Source organism: Vipera ursinii (genome assembly GCF_947247035.1).
Source record: "Vipera ursinii genome assembly, chromosome: 13".
NCBI classification, from domain to species: domain Eukaryota; kingdom Metazoa; phylum Chordata; class Lepidosauria; order Squamata; family Viperidae; genus Vipera; species Vipera ursinii.
Window position 1 is genome coordinate 10,112,877 of NC_139526.1, and position 16,109 is coordinate 10,128,985.

At 45.8% G+C, this 16,109-nt stretch overlaps 1 protein-coding gene across 1 annotated transcript in view; it reads left to right on the top strand.

Moving 5' to 3' along the window:
• Positions 1–16,109, top strand: part of CFAP70 (cilia and flagella associated protein 70) — a 37,242-nt gene that overhangs the window by 2,294 nt on the left and 18,839 nt on the right. The window contains exons 3-14 of the mRNA XM_083372988.1: positions 534–628; positions 1,239–1,338; positions 2,860–3,012; positions 3,570–3,719; positions 5,563–5,643; positions 6,338–6,429; positions 7,893–7,953; positions 9,946–10,137; positions 10,794–10,925; positions 11,530–11,655; positions 12,436–12,569; positions 13,979–14,094. Coding sequence (XP_083229114.1) covers positions 534–628; positions 1,239–1,338; positions 2,860–3,012; positions 3,570–3,719; positions 5,563–5,643; positions 6,338–6,429; positions 7,893–7,953; positions 9,946–10,137; positions 10,794–10,925; positions 11,530–11,655; positions 12,436–12,569; positions 13,979–14,094 — 1,432 coding nt within the window. The remainder of the gene's footprint in view (positions 1–533; positions 629–1,238; positions 1,339–2,859; positions 3,013–3,569; positions 3,720–5,562; positions 5,644–6,337; positions 6,430–7,892; positions 7,954–9,945; positions 10,138–10,793; positions 10,926–11,529; positions 11,656–12,435; positions 12,570–13,978; positions 14,095–16,109) is intronic.

Genomic DNA, 16,109 nt, shown 5'->3' on the forward strand with positions numbered 1-16,109 from the left:
AGGGATGACACGAAGTAAATGATGGGGGGCTGACCAAATGGGGTTGAGGGAAGGGGGGTTGAACCGGGAACTCTTTATAAAGTTTCAATCTGTAGAACAATACCAGGTCCTGTCTTGTATTTCCACAACCAAACATGTCCTAGTAAAAATTCCTTTTGGACTAGAACTGACTCCAAGAGTTTTTGTTTTCCTAAGACGTGGATTAGGGTGGGTCCTGACACTGGGTTCCTTTCTCCTCCTCCTCCTCCTCCTCCTCCTCCTCTTCCTCCTCCCCCCCTCCTCCTCCTCTTCCTTGCCTTCAAGTCATATTGACTCCTGGCAGTTACCTAGACAAGTCCCTGGGGCTTTCAAGGAAAATATTCAGAAGCGGTTTTCCTATGTTTTTGTTCTTCCCAGGACTGAGTGGGGAGGATTGCCACCCAGCCAGCTTTGTGCCTAAGACAAGACTGGAAAACCTGGTTTCCCTGTTTCTAGCTTTGTGCCTTACCAACTACACCTAACTGGCTCTCTCTATCTCTCTCTTTCTTTTAAAGGACCGGGAAAGCAGGCTTCAGGGTGAAACTATTAAGAAACGGATTGTGTGGGACTTGGAAAGGCGCTGCTACCTGGATCCTATCGCTGTACTATGGTGAGAAAACTGTCGTTCTCCAGCCACTCAGAACTTAATGAGATGATCTGTGGGAGCCAGGCAATTAAGAGCAGAGACCTGGCGATTTTACCCTCAATTCAGACTCCTGGCTAGCCTTCTCCAAGTTCTTTAACTGAAGCTGATCTTGATTTGCTGAGTTCTGTGCATTAATGGGTTCCTTCAGCTACAGCTCTGCATAAATATTAATAAGCCTTATTACAACAGCCTTGCTTCTGCTGGTGTTTGTGCTGCATTTTGCACATTTACTGCTTGCTTGTCCATCAAGAAACTCAGCCCATTTATTTATTTATATCCCACCTTGGTTATTTGTATGTGCAACACAAGGTGGCGAACATACATAAATACTTCTCCCTGCTCCTGTTTTCCCCACAACAACCCTGTGAGGTGGGTTCAGCTGAGTGAATGGCTCAAAGTCACCCAGCTAAATCCAATCGGAAGCATCTCAGTTCTGACCGTTTTCTGCACACTGCCCATTCCCACCTTTGCCGTCCAGGTGGCACTGATGGAAATGCACGCAATGCCCTTTTGCGCATCAGACCACCCAAACAATTGTTAACTGGTTTGCTATCGGTCTCTTCCTGTTTGACAGCTTTCGCAAGCGGATCGCTGACTGTCGGTGTTGGCCTGTGGAAATTACCAGAGTGCCACTGGTCACATCCACGAAAGTCAAAGCTGGCAAAGGAGACAAGGTAAGGTTCTGGTTCATTACCACCACCACCATCATCATCATATTTTAATCCCACCATTTTTTTTTCCTTTTCAAAAAAAATACTTCATCAGCTCAAGGCAGCAAACATACTTAATACTGCTCCCTTCTATCGTTCCCACCACAACAACCCTGCGAGGTGGGTTGGGCTGAGAGAGAGAGAAACGGCCCAAATCACCTAGCTGACTTTCATGGCTAAGGCAAGACTAGAGTTCACCATCTCCCGGTGATTGGCCCAGACTCACCCAGCCGGCTTTCCTCCTAAAGGGAGGCCCAGAATTCATCACCTCTTGTTTCTAGGCCAGCACCATCCTCACTACCCTTAACTGGCTCTCTTGAGTGTAAAGTAGGTTTGCTAGGATTAAAGGTAGGTGTGGTTTTACATGTGCTACATAAATACTATAGAAGGGATTCTGGCTGTGGACGGTCCTTGACTTATGGTCGGTAGCTTGGTGACCATTTGAAGTGATGACCCAGATTCAAAATTAATTCTTTTCTTTTAATAATAATGTATTTATTTTCCAATTTTACATTTAAGTATTTAAAAAGCAACGTGGTGATCAATAGTTCGATAACAAAATCTTTAGTGCAAAGTTGCAACATCAGATATTTCTTCTCTTTTTCCCTTAACATTTACTGTCTCGTATTCAAGCTAGTACAGTTCTTATTATATCAACTCAGTAAAAACATCGTTCTTACATTTATCAATACATTTTTAGCTTATACGTATCTTAATTACATTCAATCTTCATAGACAATCCATATCCTGTTATTAATTTTTACCCAATTTTTAGTTGCTCATCAATATTCCAATGTGCTAGGATTAAACGTAGGTGTGGTTTTACACGTGCTTCATAAATACTATAGAAGAGATTCTGGCTGTGGATGGTCCTTGACTTCTGGTCAGTAGCTTGGTGACCATTTGAAGTTATGACCCAGATTCAAAATCCTGATGGTTCCCTTTCCCGTCCTGTAGTCGTGGCGCTGTATTTTAGTGTTAAGTATGCTTGCCGCCTTGAGCTGATGAAATAACAGCTGTTTGCATCAGCCCACAATCATCTGGCCACATTTTACTAGGGTTTTGCCCAAAACTAATATTTACTTCCACTGGTTCACTTAACCCAGAGGTCCCCAAACCCCAGGCTGCGGCCCACGACTTGAGTGCTGTGCAACTGGGCCACAGAAGTGGCAGGTGAGCACACACACATTCTCCCTAGGGCAAGCAGCAGGCAAGTGCGTGTTGCATGTGTGCGCTTGCCCACCACTCACATGGAACCATCCTCTCTTTCCCCCCTACCCCACCGGCCCGGTCCGCAAAGTCAGAAAGGTTGGGGAACTCTGGCTTAACCACCATGTCGTTCGTTTCACGACCACTGCAAAAAAGATTGTAAAATCAGTCACACGAGCAGACTCCATTACGGCCATAACTCGGCTAGCTGTGCTCCATTCGGGCTGCTTGTGGCCATCAGCAGGGAAGATGGTCATCCCAACTGTCCTTTTCTAGGGAGGTGCAACTATTGGTGGAACAGAGGAGGATCCGATTTCCTTTCATGGCGTGGCTTATGTCAGCTTAGTGCCGCTGCTGTATCCTGGAGTGAAGCGGATCCGGGGAGCGTTCCGAGTTTTTCCTTACCATGACAGCGAAGTGTGTGAGAAGGTAACAGCTTCATTTGCGTGGCTCATCAGCCGAGATTCTCTTGCTTTAGATTTTGTTTGAAATGGTTATTGCCATCTTGCTTCCAGGAAGCTTAGAGCAGACAGCAATCAATGAGAATAGAGCTGGAAGGGACCTTGGAGGTCTTCTAGTCCATCCCCCTGCTCAAGCAGGTGACTCTATACCATTTCAGACAAGTGACTATCCAGTCTCTTCCTAAAAACCTCCAGTGCTGAAGCACCCACAACTTCTGGAGGCAAGCGGTTCCACTGGTTAATTGTTCTTCACTGTCAGGAAATTTCTCCTTGGCTCTAGGTTGCTTCTCTCCTTGATTTTACTTCCATCCATTATTTCTTGTCTTGCCTCCTGGTGCTTTGGAAAATAAGTTGACCCCCTCCTCTTTGTGGGAGCCCCTCAAACTGGAACACTGCTATCGTGTCCCTTTGAGAGCGGGCAACTAAATTTCGTTTTTGATGCATGCCGTTGTGCTCACAGTAAAAAATTGACAATAAAGGTTATCTTATCTATCTTATTCTCACTTGGTGCCTCTTTTGTTTCAGACCAAGTGCCTCTTCAGTCTTTTTCGTGACGTGGGCCATCAGGCAATCCTTAATAAATTTGGTCCCTTGGGAATGTACAGTCCGCACACTAAAAGCATCCTTGGGAAGAACGTCAAAGATGACAAGCAGAGAGAACTAATGATGAGGAAGGTGAGAATGGCAAAAAAAAACTAAGTGCAAAGAGATTAAGTCCTCTCCAACAGGGGTCTCCAACCTTGGCAACTGTACAACTTGTGAACTTCAACTCCCAGAATTCCTCAGCCAACCATGAGGAATGCTGGGAGTTGAAGGCCACATGCTGGCTGAGGAATGCTGGGAGTTGAAGGCCACATGTTGGCTGTGGAATGCTGGGAGTTGAAGGCCACATGCTGGCTGAGGAATGCTGGGAGTTGAAGGCCACATGCTGGCTGAGGAATGCTGGGAGTTGAAGGCCACATGCTGGCTGAGGAATGCTGGGAGTTGAAGGCCACATGCTGGCTGAGGAATGCTGGGAGTTGAAGGCCACATGCTGGCTGAGGAATGCTGGGAATTGAAGGCCACATGCTGGCTGAGGAATGCTGGGAGTTGAAGGCCACATGCTGGCTGAGGAATGCTGGGAGTTGAAGGCCACATGCTGGCTGAGGAATGCTGGGAGTTGAAGGCCACATGCTGGCTGGGGAATGCTGGGAGTTGAAGGCCACATGCTGGCTGAGGAATGCTGGGAGTTGAAGGCCACATGCTGGCTGGGGAATGCTGGGAGTTGAAGGCCACATGCTGGCTGAGGAATGCTGGGAGTTGAAGGCCACATGCTGGCTGAGGAATGCTGGGAGTTGAAGGCCACATGCTGGCTGAGGAATGCTGGGAGTTGAAGGCCACATGCTGGCTGAGGAATGCTGGGAGTTGAAGGCCACATGCTGGCTGAGGAATGCTGGGAGTTGAAGTCCACAAATCTTACAATTGCCAAGGTTGGAGACCCCTGCTCTTTGAATTTAGAAGATGGAAAATGTGTTTGTCTCCTCAGTCGGAGCTAGAGCTTTGCGTTTGGAGGATCCAAATGAGGTTTGCTTCTTTATTCATGTCAGAAGCATCACAATTAAAATAAGGCATACTATATGACGTAACATTTAAAATATAAAACACATGATTGAAATATGTACAAATTAAACAGATCCTGCCCAGAAACTAGCAACATTAATTGTGTTCTGTCACACTACCCTGAGGTCCTCAAATGTACGCTGGTTGGGACACAAAGGGCAGCAAACATACCTAATGCTCCTTCCTTCTCTTATTTCCCCCACAACAACCACCCTGTGAGGTGGGTTGGGCTGAGAGAGAGGGACTACTAGCCCAAAGCCACCCAGCCAGATTTTATGGCTAAGGCGGGATTAGAACTCGCCATCTCCCGGTGATTGGCCCAGTCACCCAGCCAGCCTCCATGCCTTAGGCAGTACTAGAACTCACAGCCTCCTGATGATTGTCCCAAAGCCAACCAGACAGCTTTCATGCCTAAGGCAGGACTAGAACTCCCCCTCTTCTAGTGATTGGCTCAGAGTAACCCAGCCAGATTTCATGCCTAAGGCAGAACTAGAACTCACAGCCTCCTCATGTTTGACTCAGAGTCACCCCACTGGCTTTCATGCCTAAGGCGAGATTAGAACTCACCGTCTCCTGGTTTCTAGGCCAGCTTCTTCGCAACTAGACCATGCTGGCTCTCTAGAAAAGATTAGAATAGCTTTCAAAGCACCACATAGCCCTAAGAGTTGCAACAGGACTAATTGCAGAATAAGATTCACATAAATGCAGAACAGGGTGGTCTGTACCATTGTTAAAACCACACAGATTAAAAAAGTGCCCAGATAAAAAGAAGAACCATCGATTTTAATTTAAAGCTTTAGCTGAAAGCTCATGCCTCTTACCAACTTTAAATTAGGTGACCCCCCCTTCCAGAAGTCACACAAAAGAAGCTTTCTGAAATGATATCCAGTAAAAGATATTTTTTTTGCTTCCTCTTCAGCCATCCAGTATTGTAAAAAAGGACACCTCCGAGATCACAGTAGAAACTGCGGTATCTTTATGCCAGAACCTGGAAGGACAGGTAAAGCTATTGCTTAAAAAGATGCCAAATATACAGGATTTGTACATACCACCTGGACTCCCCAGTCTGGATCTGGAGTCACATGGAAATTGTGAATGAGTGCTTCTGACTATCTGCATCTCTCTCTCTCTCCCTCTCTCTCCCTCTCCCTCTCCCTCTCCCTCTCCCTCTCTTCCTCCCTCCCTCTCCCCCTCTCCCTCTCTCTCTGCTCCCTCCCTCTCCCTCTCTCCTCCCTCCCTCTCTCCCTCTCCTCTCCCCCTCTCTCTCTCTCCCTCCCCCTCTCTCCCTCCCTCTCTCTCCCTCTCTCCCTCTCCTTCTCTCTCCCTCTCCCTCCTTCCCTCTCTCCCTCTCCGCTCCCTCCCTCTCCCTCCTCTCTCCTTCTCCCTCCCTCTCTCCCTGTCCTCTCCCCCTCTCTCTCCCTCTTTCTCCCTCTCCTCTCCCCCTCTCTCCCTCTCTCCTTCTCTCTCCCTCTCTCTCCCTCTCTCCCTCTCTCCCTCCCTCCCCCCTCTCTCCTCTACTATGTCTTGGTACAAGGGCTTGATGATAACCTAGCTGTTCTCCATATGTATAGATTTAAATTCCCACAAATGAAACCTAATGTGTTTGGGTTAAATTTTGAGGGGATGTGGCTGTGGAAACATCCTAGGAAGTGGGCTATGCTCCTGAAGAAATATCAACCACTTTCTTTTTCCAGCAATATGTAGAAGGTGGAAGTTTTATTGTGATAGAGTTTACGCTGGATAAAGCTTTAGTGCCCAAGCGTCTGCCAGAGGAACTTGCCAGCCGGTGAGTTTTATATATTTAAATATACTTATTGGGTCAGATCAGTCAATACAAAGACTGAGGGTCTTATTAAATTCTGATCTCATTGTAGGAGAGGTTGGTCACCCAATAACACACTGCATCAAGGCTGATTTCAGGACCCTGGAGAGCGTCATTTGCTCTTACAAAGTTTATAACTCAGCTGAGTTAGGTCTCTACAAAAATTTATGTGGGGAGACCTTATCCCCGATTCTCCCAAAGGTGTTGTGATTCGGTGTCAGCCTGTGATCCCAGCAGCTGAATCCGATGAATCTGAGGAGGAGGAGGAGGGGTTTGGAGAGCCTTTGGTGTCAGAGGGAGGCTCTGATGCACTGCAGGACTCTCAGCCTGGCCCCTCCAGTCATGTTCCTCATGAGGCTCAGCTGTGTGAGTACGAGGTGTCGGACTCAGAGGAGTCACAGCTGAGTCTGTTCAGAGACACTAGAAGCAGAAGGCAATCCAGCAGAGCAGAGCAGAGCAGAGAAAATCAACGAGGCAACTCAGTGAGAGGAGGAGAAGGCAGTGAGAAGCCATGCCTTGGGACTGATAATCAAAGGGGAAGGTGTGGGCGGTGCTGGTTGCTGAAGGCAACCATTTGGAGATATTCAAAGAGAATCCTGGTCTGTTCTTGTTACTTCTGTTTAACTCTTGTTTGATATTTTGATTCATTTATTCTGTTGCTTTTTTGTTTGAACTGTAAATAAATTTGAGTTGGGTTTTTCCAGCCTATTGACTGTAAAAAGGAAAAAGGGGTTGTCCCTGATACACAAACAGGGCCGGTCATAGGCTGGAACAGAACAAACGGTGCTTTTTCCAAGAGGCAACTGAACTTACTTTTCTTTGAAGACGTTTAGCTTCTCAACCAAAAAGCAAGAAAGTCCAGTTGCCTCTTGGAAAAAGCACCTCTGGGGCAAAGCGTTGACCTGAATGACTGAGAATCTCCATGGACCCTTATCCCAGCTTATTGCCAGCACAATTCTTTTTTGTGCTAATTCTGTAGCTGATTGTGTTAAGTTTAATGGAATTGACTTTAAAGTCAACTGTGAATTTATTTTTATTTTAATCCCATTTATATCCCACCCTTCTCCGAAGACTCAGGGCGGCTTACAATTTAAGCACAAACCAATGTGCTTAGCAATAGCCTTCATTCTATGTATATGCCTGCTTATTAGGGCTTTCGCCCCCCCCCCAGCGGCATTATTACAAAGTCAGCTTATTGCCCCCAACAATCTGGGTCCTCATTTTACCTACCTCGGAAGGATGGAAGGCTGAGTCAACCTTGAGCCTGGTGGGACTCGAACCTGCACTAATTGCAGGCAGCTGGTGTTACTTAAGGAGGCATCAGCCCACTGCTCCACCACGGCTCATAATGGAATGGGGTGGCGAAATGAATTGTCAGATGATCAGAACAATCCACCTTTGTCCTTTCTTTCTTCTAACACAATCAGAGTGAAGGACATGATTCCTCCACACCCTCAACTCCCTCGAAGGACTGCAGGAGCCATGAAGGTATGAAACAAGCCTACTTGGTAATTCTACTCCATTTTTTAATACTTCAGAGAAGTTTTTCCACGCAGTAAAATAAAACACATTTGAAGTTCAAGATAAGAGAAAAAAGAAAGGGAAAAAAAAGAAATAAAGGAAAAGAGATGGAAATGAGGAGCAGCAGTCTGGGATGCAGGGAAGAGGGGCTGGTGATATAATAATCATAATCATAATCATAATCATATTAATAATAATCATAATAATAATAATAATAATAATAATAATAATAATAATAATAATAATAATAATAATAATAATAATAATAAACACCCCAGACTTAACAGTTGTCGATAAGAAACACAAAAAAGTCTGGATAGTGGACATGGCAGTGCCTGGAGATAGACGAGAAAGAATTGGAGAAGATAACAAAATACAAAGACCTACAAATAGAAATAGAAATAGACTGTGGCAAAGGCAAGCAAGGGTAGTACCAAAAGTAATAGGTGCCTTGGGTGCAATCCCAAAACAACTGGAGCACCACTTGGACACCATTACAGGCATTGACAAATTCGCCATCAGTCAATTGCAAAAGGCGGCCTTGCTAGGAACTGCTTCCGTCCTGCGGCGATATCTGTAATACCATCCAACATCCACATCTGCCTATCTCAGGTCCTTGGTAAGGATTCGACAGGTAGACTAAAATGCCAAATCCAGTCTGAACATCTGGCTGACTGTGCAATGATTAATAATAATAATAATAATAATAATAATAATAATAATAATAATAATAATAATAATAATAATAATAATAATAATAGTTGGAAGGGACCTTGGAGGTCTTCTAGTCCAACTCCCTGTTCAGGCAGGAAACCCTGTACCATTTCAGACAAATGGTTGTCCAACCTCTTCTTAAATACTTCCAGTGTTGGAGCATTTACAACTTCTGGAGGCAGGTTGTTCCACTGGTTAATTGTTCTAACTGTCAGGAAATTCCTCCTTAGTTCCAGGTTGCTTCTCCTTTATCCAGAAAAAAACTTTGCCAGCCAGAATTCACCAATGATCGCTGTTCACAGATGCAGCACCATTTCTGCTCCTTCGGAGACATCTAGCCAACCATAGAACCTTACCCATAAGCCATAAGCCAACATGTGCTTTTGGCCTCATGCCTGCTACTTAGTCCTCCCTCCACACTAGGAGCTGTGGGGTCCTTGTTGCTGTCCGAACCTGGCGGTTTTCTTGCCGATGCTTCATTACCATGCTAGGTAACATCATCAGTGCTGGTGTAAAGGCCGGCCTCAGCTGTTCCCTCAGGAAAGCAAACACTCAGGAGCACAGGCATTGTTTCAAAGAGGATCTTTCGCTGAGAGAAAGTGATTGCAGAGGGGGGGGAAGGCGGAATCTGAAATTTCCACGCAGAGCACGAAGCTAAAAAGTCCCGTTTCTTCGCCCGACTCCGATGCCCGAGTCATCAGCTGCCAATCCCCTGGCATGAAGATGTTATGAGAACTTCTGGCTAGGAAGGTGATAACTGACTGGCTTCCCAGGCCCCTGTGAAACCAGATGGCCCCGAAGGCATTTCCCACCCCCACACCCCACCCCTTGATTCCCATGCGAATACATATCAGAGCAAAAGCAGAAACAAATGTTAGAGAGTACAGGAACATCCTCAGTCCACATTCATACGAGCTCCCATTCCTGAGGGTTAGGGTTCCAGAGGGACCTGACAAATAGCCTAGCTTGATAATGAAACATCAGCAAGGGAAACCACCATGCAAGTAGAGCTGCCCCACCGTTCAATCCTGAGCTGCAAATATTCTCTTCTGTCAGTACACAGGAAGCCCTTTGCGTCTAGCTGCACAAGGATGAGCTTGTACTAGACTTGATGGATTGCGGTGTGTGTGACAGTTCAAGCAGTGGAGGTCAGCAACCAGGAAGGTTTGCCAGCAGCGTATGCCACCTTCTTGAGGAGAAATTTATTTCTGTCAACAAACTCCAAGGTTTCCCTGACTTCTTTAGGCCGTAGAAGATTACCACACGCAGATCACCAATATTGCTGCGTCTATCCTAGACGAGTATCACGAACTCTTTGGAAGGCAGGTGGTGGAAGGCCTTGTCGTTGATTCTCAGACCCTGGAAGATCAGAAATGTCAACTCAACTATGAGCTGAACACCTCAGGGAAATATTTTGCCTTTAAGGAGCAACTCAAGGTATGTTGTCACAATGCAGGTCTCTCTTTGTAAAAGTGACATTCTATTAACGCGGAATAATACGTTGGAAGTGTCACATTTCCTCGTCATCTGAGTCCTCTTTTAGCATTTAAGAAGCCCCCTCCCCACCCTGGTCAAGTGCCACCTTACGCTTGCTTGTGCTTCACCACCATGCAATGACTATGCCCTGAACTCTGGGCAGGGGAATGCCTGGGGGAAAGGAAAAGTAACGGCTGTATCTCCCTGAGACGCTGCTTCAAGGTCAACCGGTGGAGGAAGGAAAGCAGCTGCATACCGTCCAATGCTTGAAGTGACCGTTCTGAAATTATCTTTCTTGAACCTGATTGGTCATGGGGAGGCCAGTGATGGGGGACAGTTAAGGGAGGAAAAAGTTGAAAATAGGGATTTTGGCGTGTGATTCTCAGTTTGGGCTTTGCAACCCTGCAATATGCTCGGCTTCTAATCAAATTAGATCTTTCTCAACAAACAGAGCCAAAGATCGTTTCTGTTTAGAGGTTTAAGTGACAGCAAGTCCGACAGCCCCTTTTTTAGATCTGTAGTGGCCCGTCAGGCAAGGGAATCTAGCATCTCATACATTTGTTGCTCCCTTCCGAATGTGTGGTGTCCTTGTGACAGAGTCTTTCCCTTCCTTGTAGCACGCAGTTGTTAAAATTGTGCGGGAGAAGTACTTGAAGACCACTGCCTTTGAAACTCTGGACCAACTCCAGGCTTTCCTCAGTGAGTTGTACGTCTACCTGATGGATCAGATGCATGTTGCGCTGAATCAGGTGAGCTTGGGAAAAGCAACCCCTCCTTTTACTGCGGAGGGTGTTGGGTGCCAGGCAAGCCAAGGGAAGAGTCATCAGGGCAGGTTGGATCAATCCGGCTTTGGGCTTGCAACAGAGCGGTTGTGTGTCTCACACCCTGAGGGTGAAAGTTCAAGAAGACACCTGGTCATTTGCATTCTTTTAGGAAGACATTGAAACTACTTGTGGGTTTATCTATGTCCTCAGGGTCAGCTGAATAGGGTCACCCATTTGCACTACTCAGGCACCCCTGAGGACAGAGACAAACCTCCAAGTGGCCACAACGAATCTCTAAAAAGACGGCAAATGACCATCTGTCTGCGAGGAGTATAAATCCTCCTGTTTCCCACCATCCAGTCAGAGCTGAAGAAGTTTCTCAGATGAGAAGCGAAACGTCTTCAAAGAAAAAAACAAGAAAGTCCAGTTGCCTCTTTAAAAAAAAAGCACCTTTGGGACAACCAGGACCTGGATGACCGGGAATCTCCATAGACTCTATTTGAATACATGTTGCCAAATGCTGAGTTGACCCCCTCCTTTAACTAAACCAGCCTGAATGTCACGTTCATTATTTCCCTGCACTGGCCAGGTCCTGTCCCTCCAGACTCCAAGTCCTCCTCCTCCCGTCTACACCACCTTGGAGCAGCTCCAGCTCTTTGCTCGAGAGGCCCAGGTCAACGGTGACTACGGCTTGGCATCAACTTACTATCAGGAGGTAAAGGAAACAACTGTGAAAACAACGAGTTTTCCTGAAAAAGAAGAATATATCTAAATCAGGGTTGACATTAAGGGGTCTTTGATGCTCTGGGAGCTTGGTGGTTTTCTTGCAGATGTTTCACGACCCACCCTAGGTAACATCATCAGTGCTAGAAGGGAGTGGGGTTGTTAGAGAGGAGGAGGAGGAGGAAGAGAAGAAAGAACGACTGTGAAGTCATTATTCCTCTCTGAGCTTGGTGGTTTTCTTGCAGACATTTCATGACCCACCCTAGGTAACATCATCAGTGCTAGAAGGGAGTGGGGTTGTTAGAGAGGAGGAGGAGGAGGAAGAGAAGAAAGAACGTCATTCTTCCTCTCTGAGCTTGGGGGTTTTCTTGCAAACGTTTCACGACCCACCCCAGTTCTGGCACTGGGTCATGAAACATCTTCGAGAAAACCTCCAAGCTCACAGAGCATCAAGGATCCCTCAAAGAGCTTTCCATTTTCTAAGAATTAGAAGCGTTTAGATGCTGTAGTCGCTTCTCTTTCAGTGGAAGGCTGGCTGGGGAATTCTGGGAGTTGAGGTCTACACACCTTGGTCTTGAGAGACTCTTATTCAAGAATTCCTGGAAGAAAACCTGTCTTGAGAGAGACGTGAAGGCTCAAATCAAATCAAATCGAGCCGAGATCAACCTTTCATTGCATCGGGAAGCTGACATCCTATTTTTGACCTTCAGATCTTTCCATTCAAAGCTTTGAAACAGAATGTTAATTTACGCGAGGGTCCTTCTGCCCCCAGAGGTTGTCACGAAACCCCCAAGATAGCCAGAGCTGGTTGGATTATGGAGCCTTCTGCCTGCTGACTGAAGACAATCTCAAGGCTCAGGAATGTTTCCGCGAGGCTGTCAGGCTGGATGCCAATCACCTGCCCAGGTAACTGCTTCGTCTGGAACTGTGGTCAGACATTAACCATGTTAGCAGCAGAGCTCACGGTAACGTGGGGGGGGGGGAAAAAGGATACCTAAATTTTATGCAGGATATGTATGTACGTCCTACACATGTAATGCAGCGTACATATGTGCACTTCAGCAGGCACTGTAATGCACATTACTGCACATGCGTTGGGCACCCTTTTCAACCTAACACCCTCCAGATGCGTTAGGAGTACTGGCGGTCCTTGACTTACGACCACAATCGATGACCCGATTTCTGTTCCTAAGTGAGACAGTTCTTAGGTGAATTTTGCCCCCCATTTTACGACCTCGCTTGCCACGGGTTAAGTGAACCACTGCCGTCGTTAAGTTAGTAACATGGTTGTTAAGTGAATCTGCCTTCCCCATTGATTTTGCTTGTCAGAAAGTCACAAAAGACGATCATGTGTCCTTCGGACACGGCAACCATCATAACTACGAGTCAGTTGTCAAGCATCTGCATTTTAATCACGTGGCCGTGGGGATGTTGCAACAGTCGTAAGTGTGAAAAATGGCCATAAGTCACTTTTTTACTTCCATTGTCACTGAGCGGTCACTAAATGAACTGTTGTAACTCGAGACCTACCTGTGCAGATCCCATTATCTCGTACATCTAGAAGTTATTTAAGGTGCATTTCACCAGAAGGTTTGACTCTAGCAGGACTCTTCTTACCTACATCTGTATATTACTAACATTCATGTGTCTGTAACCTTTCGTTGAATGAAATCGTACGTCACAGTAGGGCAAAACATTCTCAACCAAGGTACCTCAAATGGGCTAATTTATTAGAATGCGTCTAAAATCCAGGAATCGTGATTCCCACGGACTTTAAATTTGACAACTTCTGTAAAGCATTTTATGACAGAAACATTGTAAAGCACTTTATGACATTACAAACATGTCATAAAAGGTTTCCTGGGGTCCATTCCTCACGTATGACTGTTCTGTACAGTTCAAAAGGGACTCTTTTCAAGGCAGACGTTCAGAGGAATGTCTCTCTAAATTTTTCAGAACTTTTCCAGCAAAGGCAGTACATTAAAAACGCTGACATTTTTTTTTAAAAGGAGTCCGCTAATGAAATAGCTCTGAAACAATGACCCAATGGGTCACGGGTTGTCTAGTCTTCTGAAGTATATCTCTGACATAAGTGAGGCTCAATCCCCAGGACATATAAATAATGAAGTGGAATGAGGGCTGATTTGGAACAGGTTGGATATTCTTCCTGAATAAAGGTCCCTTGGGGGCTCTCTGAACAATCTACCGTGATAGGAACAAACCCAGGCTCTAAACAATCTACCGTGATAGGAACAAACCCAGGATTGTTCTTACAATGGGGCTCTCCTTAGGTTTGTCATTTGTTGTCTGTTCAGTGTCCTGTTGTGTGGGATCATGGCTGTGATGCTGCAGAATTATGAGGAGGCCGAAGTCTTTTTCGAGGATGCCACCTGTGTGGAGCCAACCAGTGTCGTGGCCTGGACCATGTTAGGTATGAATCTGGCTAATTTAACGTGGAAGATTTGGAAATGTTGATTGCCAGAATGTTGACACCATCACTACTGGGCACAGCTTTCTGAATAGTCTCTTAAGTGGTCCTGTAGAGCCAGGCTACCTATGGAACCGGCTTTGCCCCATCGCATCAGCTCATCCCACTAGTCCAGGGAGGGAAGGCATGCAACAGACCCCAGCGGTCAAAGAATTCCGACTGGTGGGGTCAAGGAAGAGGGCCTTCTCTGCCACAATGCCCCTGCATTGTGAAAAATCTCGGTCTTGGAAGTCTCTTGGCCTTCTGCAAAGGGGTCAAAACCTAGTTGTGTAGCCTTGTGTGGAAGACACAGGGGCCCACATAGCCATGGGCCTGATTGGCCCCATGAGAATCCCTCTGCCTGCTTTAACAAATCTTAGTCTCCCCATCTTGGATCCCCCCGTCTGTTTCAATTTCTTACTTCTTTTTAACATTTTTTTAAAAATTACTGACATTATTTGATTATTTTTTAAAAATGTTTTGTTCCATGGATTAAATTGTACATCGCCCAGAACCCCTTTCTGAAGGAGACGGGCGGTTAAGACATGTGAAATATAAAGTGTGAAATATAAATAGGGGGCAGGTAGTCCTCAATTTACGACCACGAAGGACCCGAGAATTTAGATAGCTAAGTGAGAAATTTGTCAAGCGAGTTTTGTCCCCTTTGACGACCCTTCTCGCCACATTTCTTAAGTGAGTCACGGGAGTTCTTAAGTTAGTAACACAGTTGTTAAGTGAATCTGGCTTCCCCATTGACTTTGCCTGCTGGAAGGTCACAAAAGGGGAATCACGTGATCCCGGGACACCGCAGCCGTCATAAATATGAGTCAATTGCCAAGCGTCCAAACTTGGATGGCGTGACCAGGGGGATGCTGCAACGGTCGTAAGTGCAAAAAATGGTCATAGTTCACTTTTTTCAGTGCCGTTACAACTCCAAACAGTTACACAGTGTGTTCTGCTCCTGCCTTAACGGTGAAGACCAGCTGGGTGACTTTGGGCCAGCTCTTCTCTCTCTCAATCCAACCCACCACGCTAGGTGGTTGTTGGGAAAACAAAAGGCAAGAACATTTAAATACATTGTTTTGAGTTGCACGAAATAAAGGGGACCCATCAATCTATTAAATAATAATAATAATATCGTCATCATCGTCGTCATCATCATCATTGCAGTCATAGAGAACCGAAGCGTACAGCTGATTGTTATCGCTGTACCAGGAGATGCCAGAGTCAAAGAAAAAGAACTGGGAAAAATTATGAAATACCGCGACCTGGCCATCGAAACGGCGCGATTACGGGTGAAACGCGTAACAGTGATACCCATCGTCATCGGGGCACTGGGAACTAGGTCCAAAAGCTTTGCAAAATACAACAAGAAATTGCAGCTTCCTGCAATAACTCCAGCAAAGCTACAAAAAAACTGCGCTACTCGGAACATCTTACATTTTAAGGAGATACCTGGTTGATACCTAGGGTGCTGGCAGCAGCCCGTGTCAACCATTAGTGCCAGTCAACTTGAGTGTTCAGTTGACTGAGTTTCATGTTTTATGAATAAAAGTTTTATATAATCATCCTCATCAGAATAGACGAGAAAGAACTGGAGAAGATAACAAAATATAAAGACCTACAGATAGAAATAGAAAGACTGTGGCAAAGGCAAGCAAGGGTAGTACCAACAGTAATAGGCGCCTTGGGTGCAATCCCAAAACAACTGGAGCACCACTTGGACACCATTATAGGCATTGACAAATTCGCCATCAGTCAATTGCAAAAGGCGGCCTTGCTAGGAACTGCTTCCGTCCTGCGACGATATCTGTAATACCATCAAACATCCACATCTGCGTATCCCAGGTCCTTGGTAAGGATTTGACAGGTAGACAAAAATGCCAAATCCAGTCTGAACATCTGGCTGACTGTGTGATGATCAATAATGATGATGATGATGATGATGATGTCGGAAGGGACCTTGAAGGTCATGTAGT